Genomic DNA, 6,138 nt, shown 5'->3' on the forward strand with positions numbered 1-6,138 from the left:
CTCGTAATGACCCAACACTAGAATCCATAAAGCATAATTGGTCGAACAATGATCTTATAACATTTTCTTTTCCATCTCGCACACATCCTTCTATCACATAAAACTCCTGATGTCATCTTCCATTTCATTCATCATGCTTTAATTCTATGGTCTATATCCTTTCTATTATCCCCGGTCTTTTGAATTTAGATTCTAAATAGCGAAAAGTTTCACACTCGGCACTTCTCGACCGTCAAACTCAATTGGACTACCAATTCTTCAAGATTTAGGACCAAAGTTACAAGCTAAATATTCTGTTTTTGAACGATTAATCCTAAAACATTTACTCTCAAGACCTCCACGTCATCTATCTAATTTTTTTATTTACATATTCTTTAGTTTCGTCTACCAAGATAATATCATTTGCAAATAACATACACCAAGGTATCTCTTCCTGATCATATCCCATCAGCTCATCGACAACCAAAACAAAGAGGCAAGAGCTTAAAGTCGATCCTTGATGAAGTCCTATTGCCACAGGAAATTCACATGACATCTCTCCAACAGACCTAACACTAGTTACGACACCTTCATAGATATCTTTAATGATCTTGATGTAACATTGAGACACATGCTTCTTTCTAAGTATCCACCAGAATAATTCTCTAGGCACTATACAATGGGCTTTCTCTAAGTCGATAAATATCATATATATGCTCTTCTGTTGTTCTCTATATTTCTCTACCATTTTTCTAACCAAGAAAATATCTTCTATTGTATACCTACCCAGTTTAAAACCAAATTGGTTGACTGATATTTTAGTTATACTCCTAAGTTTCTCCTCTATCACTCGGTCCCATAACTTCAACGTATGTCTCATAAGCTTAATCCTTCTATAGTTTGAGCAGTCTTGTATATCACCTTTATTCTTATAAATTTGAACTACAATACTATATTTCTAAGATTTTGATATTTTTCTAGTATCTAGAATCCTATTAAATAGTCTAGTCAACCATTAGATCACCTCAATTGGTATCTCATCTGATCCAACTGTCTTGCACGATTTCATCCTCTTCAATTGCTTTGTTACTTCCTTAACACTAGCTATACGATAGAACACTAGATTACTTCTTGCATCTTATGTCTACCCACGCTTAACTATTCTGTACTTGTCTCATTGAGTAAGTTTTTAAAATAATCCCTCCACCTATCTAGAATAACTTATCTTGCATTAAAACTCTACCGTCTTCATGCTTGTTACACCTGACATGCTCAAGTCTTTAGTATTTCGATCTATGGCTTTCACTATCTTAAAAATATTTTTCTCTTTCTTTTTTAACTAGCCTATTGTACAATCATTATAAGCTCTTTTTTTAGCATCTTTTATTGTTCTACTACTGAGTTTTTTGACTTGTTTATACAACTCATACGATCTTTGGTCTCTAACTTCTTGTTAGTCCTCTCATAAAATTGCTGTAAAATATCTCATAAAAGTTTTGGAATTTTTGCTTTAGTATATACGCCAATCAACTGGATTGGATTGATGGTCCCCTGTTCCAATTCTTGAATGGTAGATTAGAACTTTCCAATTAATAAAAAAAGTTTATACAAAAAAAGACAAAAAAGTGCATGCTCCAAAATAAGAACCACGAATACACACTTCTCGTCACATAATCTTTTCCGAAATCGACAAATAGTAAATTATCTCTGTTACATTTAGATGTGTTTATCTCAAACTAATATTAATGGCAATTAGAAGTCACTATTCTTTTGCCACCATCTTCAGCAGTGCAATGACTTAATCTTGCCGTAGGTTCAAACCTACGTAAAAATAAGAACAATTTGAATATAATAACAAAAAAATGATCGAAGATTATAGTCAATCTAACATCAAAATTCAAATGTTGATGAGATTTTTGATATCATAATAATTTACCATACTCGCTCAAAAGAAACAAAAGTTGATATTTTTTATATATAAAAATTCATGTGAGAAGGTTTCATATATAATTTTTATAAGATAAATATTTTATTTGAGACTATCGTGTAAAAAAAATGCTATTTTTTATATGTAAATATAAAGTTTAAATAATTGGCTAATGCATATATATAAGCTGGAGCTTCGAAAGAGGAAAGGGTAAGCAAGCCATATTGCATTTTCCACCATACGGACCGAGTACACATGGTCACCTACATGTGCGTCTTCTCCATTGGAACTTGAAAACCCATTTCTTTAATCAATCTCATTTCTTTCTCGCCGCAAATTTGTGCATTGCCGAAGAATCTGGTGGATATGTGGAGGCGCGCGATTTCTCTGTCGCCGCTGCTTTCTTCATCAAAATCACGCCTACTCAATCAGGTAGCTATCGTTTTCCATTTTGCGTGAACTGCCACTACCGATTGTTTTTTGGGGGTAAAAATCTTGATTTGATGATTTTTTTTTTTCTATTCTTAGAGTCAGGTGGCCCATGGATTTAATGCTTGGCAGGCGTTCGGTATGCAAATACTTTACACGGTATCTTGCCTGTTTCTTTCTTCTTGTTATTGTTTCGATCAGTGGGATTTAATCGAGTGTTTTTTATTTTGTCTAACAGTTAGCTCTATACCTTTTGGAATGGTTTAGGTGAAATTGAGATTCTGTAATTTCAAATGGCTTTTCGAATTTCATTGTTGACGAGTTACAGCTTTGAAGAAATTAAATTCATTGCCAAATGGGGACAATAGAATGTTGACTTCATGTTTCTTATACGTTGTTCTTCTACAATCTTATTTTTTATTCCATTCTTTTGTAAAGTCTTGAGGCAACGATGTTTGTTAATTGATGATTGTGATTTACCTTAAATTTGAATGGGAATATTTTACCTGCAAGGACCATGATTTTACCGTTTATTTTGTCAGCTCTTATTGTGAATGGTAATATTACCTGCTAGGACATTGATGTCGATGTTCATTTTGTTAGCTTTTATTGCTCATCTCTTGAATTAGTATTTGCCATGCCTCACTGGGATAGTTGGCAATACCCTTTTGGGTGTAACAATGAAATTTACTTCATGAAACATGAATTGTTTGGTTTCTTCTAGCTCTCTTTCGTGTACCATCTCGCAAGGTTTTCAATGTTTACCATAATAAAATGCCAGCACCTGTTTCGTTTATGTTTCCATATGGAAGATTAAGTCTGCAGTCAGTTTTTCTTTCCAGCAAGATGCTGATTGAGATATTGTTGTGCATTTTCTTTGATGGACACAGGCAGAAGCTGGAACTTCTGATAGAGGAAGAAACCCCATTATAACGTTTGTCTTGGGTAATTTATTTTGAAATAAGCTGTTTGTTTGAATTATCACTATTTTAGTTGCTGGCTCAGGAATCATTTTACTGCTTCTAATTGTTGAGGTTGTGTCTAGATTTAATTCTGAACTTTTGGTCGTAAGATATGAATTATGTTGATCTTTTTTATGAAAACTCATACAGTGTGTGATTAACTTTTTTACCTGATGATGATAATGCAAAATAAGATATGTTCATGGATGTTATATACTTTTTAAACTAGGCAGTGTTATGAGGTCTATAATTGTTAAAGGTTGGTAGTGAACTTTGTAAAATTCTCGTTGGGCATAGTTGTTGCTCTTCCCTTCATCTCGCATGAGCGAATCATTTAAGATTGTAAGGCTTTACCGATGCAGTTCACCGCTAACACAACTTTACAACTTTTAATGTTGGAATCATTTAGGATTATAGGCGATATTAATAGCTATAGATACTGGGAAGGTTGGGGGGAGGGGGAGTTTGTATTCAGAATGGTGCACACATTCGAGAGAAGTATCTAAAACCACTGGGTTTTACAATGAAATGAGTCTGATAGGGTAGTTGGGCTTTCAGGAGGTCCTGGGAGCGGAAAAGGGACTCAATGTATGAAGATCGTCGAAACGTTTGGGTTCACCCACTTGAGTGCTGGAGATCTATTGAGAAAGGAAATTTCTTCCAACAGTGAAAATGGGTAAGGCCATCAGATATATTCTGACCTGGATATATCCTTATAAGATCGTGATTTTGAAAATCTCTATATCCTGTTGCAGTTCCATGATCCTCGATACAATCAGGGAAGGAAAAATTGTTCCCTCAGAAATGACTGTAAAGCTGCTACAAAAGGCCATTGAAGAAAGCAAAAATGATAGATTTCTTATTGATGGATTTCCCAGAAGTGAAGAGAACCGCATCACGTATGAACGAGTTGTGAGTTTATTTTCTTCTAATAAGATTTACTGATTTTTTTTCCTGCAAGCTGGAGTTCTGTTAGCAATATGCCAATACACCCCATCTCGTACATATGCTGGTTTTCCAGGATTTACATGATACAACTGGTGTATGTACCCTACTGAAAATGTTACTCATGTAGTCACGTTTCTAATGGATGATCAGTTATGTTCTTGAAATTGTATTGAATTCAGTTGATATTAATTTTATAACATTTCTGATATCTTTTATCATCCTCGGTTATGAATGATAGGATTGATATTTGCATGAAATAATAAGTGTCAAACAATGATTGCAGATTGGCACTGAGCCAGATATTGTACTTTTCTTTCATTGTCCTGAAGAAGAAATGATGAAACGAGTGCTAAACCGTAACCAAGTACCTCCTGTGTACTCACATTTTTTTTATTCTCATTCAGTCATTGCCCGTGCCACGAAATGGAGGCTAAATGTCCTGTTTTTCTGTAGGGACGAGTTGATGATAACATAGACACTGTCAAGGAACGGCTGAAGGTCTTTACTGCTCTAAGCCTTCCTGTTATCAACTACTACTCTGAGAAAGGAAAACTTTACAAGGTTTCAAAAATTACATTGGTAGCTAGTAAATGTATTATAAAATTATTGTGAGTGTTCATTTTGCGTGTTAAGGAAACTGACCTCTTACCTGAAGTGATTTTCTCGTTATAGTTAAGCAAAGAAATTCTAGAATAGCTTATATAGCAGAAATGATCTGACACATATANCCATGAATTTGATCTCTGTTTCATTTACTCTACAAACTATGAATCTAATCATACAACATAACAATGATTAAATTCTTGCAGATTGATGCCATCGGATCAGAGGATGAAATATTTGAAAGAGTTAGCCCAATTTTTGCTGCCTTGAGGTTTGCGTCTCGATACGTTGTTTTATCATTGTACTTCGATAGATAGTATCTGTTGCTCTTGCTAATAAGAAAATGTGTGGTATCTTGGACACGACTTTATTCATGCAACAAATAAATCATAAATCATTTTCAGGATCTTTTATTCTCTTGTTTAATCTAAAATGTTGAGGGACCAACTACATAGACAAGAAATCCAGTTGATTTGAAAGCATCAATTTACCCGCCTTTTAGTCCATGTCAAATATGTCAATTCAAAAGCACTTATTTTCATGATCAAGTCCCATTTATCTTAAAATTTTACTGATTGGAGAACTGTGCTGGCAGGTGACCTTGATGATGCACAATGTTACCAAATATTCCCTGGTTTTTTGCTGATCGAGTGGACCAACAAATGGACATTCGTGGGAACTCAAAATAAGTACTGATTAGCTGCCAGCACAGTTCTCCAATCAGTAACAGACATCTGTCTCTTAGTGAAAATGAGCTTCGGCTTTCACATTAGTTTATTCCCAAAGGCAACTTTGGAAAAAGCAAAGGTTTTGAGGCCACCTTTAACCACGATTCGCTTTCACATTGTGTATTTGTGTCCACGCGTGCAGGAACAAAGAGAATTCAAAAGCAAACACCTATATCAATTAAAAAATTTAATGCATATCAAGTTCACATATAATTCCCTACAAAATTGAAATTACCTGCTCTATATTTTTTTAATGATGAAACCACAATTGACATAGACACTTGCTAAACACTCACACTAACACAATAGTCTGCAAATTATTTAAACCATGACCGTTAATGGTTAGCGAAATCGAACACTCACAAAATTCGCATTTCAATTTTAAGTTCATATCGCTCTCCTTTTGTTCAGGGAAGAGTTTACCGACACCTCCTATTAGTCATCGTCTATGTTGCACCGGTTGTCTCGTACGTGAAGACAGACATCTCCGACTATTGTCGATCATCTTCGTTTCGGATTCAACATTTTCACGGTACCTATGTGCAACCCGACAACAGGTGGA

General features: G+C 34.8%; 1 protein-coding gene across 2 annotated transcripts; it reads left to right on the forward strand.

Moving 5' to 3' along the window:
* The first annotated feature begins 2,090 nt into the window (after positions 1 to 2,090).
* On the forward strand, positions 2,091 to 5,718 carry LOC140973825 (UMP-CMP kinase-like). Of its 2 annotated transcripts, none has more exons than XM_073436907.1 (9): positions 2,091 to 2,338; positions 2,435 to 2,494; positions 3,226 to 3,280; positions 3,856 to 3,973; positions 4,053 to 4,209; positions 4,529 to 4,609; positions 4,699 to 4,743; positions 5,055 to 5,119; positions 5,444 to 5,718. In XM_073436907.1, the coding sequence occupies exons 1-9, from the start codon at positions 2,273 to 2,275 to the stop codon at positions 5,445 to 5,447; spliced, it is 651 nt and encodes a 216-aa protein (XP_073293008.1). In that variant the 5' UTR covers positions 2,091 to 2,272; the 3' UTR covers positions 5,448 to 5,718. The 2 variants fall into 2 exon arrangements, with proteins under 2 accessions (XP_073293008.1, XP_073293007.1); XM_073436906.1 differs by having other exon boundaries at positions 4,699 to 4,806; positions 5,444 to 5,709.
* Positions 5,719 to 6,138: the final 420 nt, after the last annotated feature.

Source organism: Primulina huaijiensis, chromosome 3 (assembly GCF_012295235.1).
Source record: "Primulina huaijiensis isolate GDHJ02 chromosome 3, ASM1229523v2, whole genome shotgun sequence".
NCBI classification, from domain to species: Eukaryota; Viridiplantae; Streptophyta; class Magnoliopsida; order Lamiales; family Gesneriaceae; genus Primulina; species Primulina huaijiensis.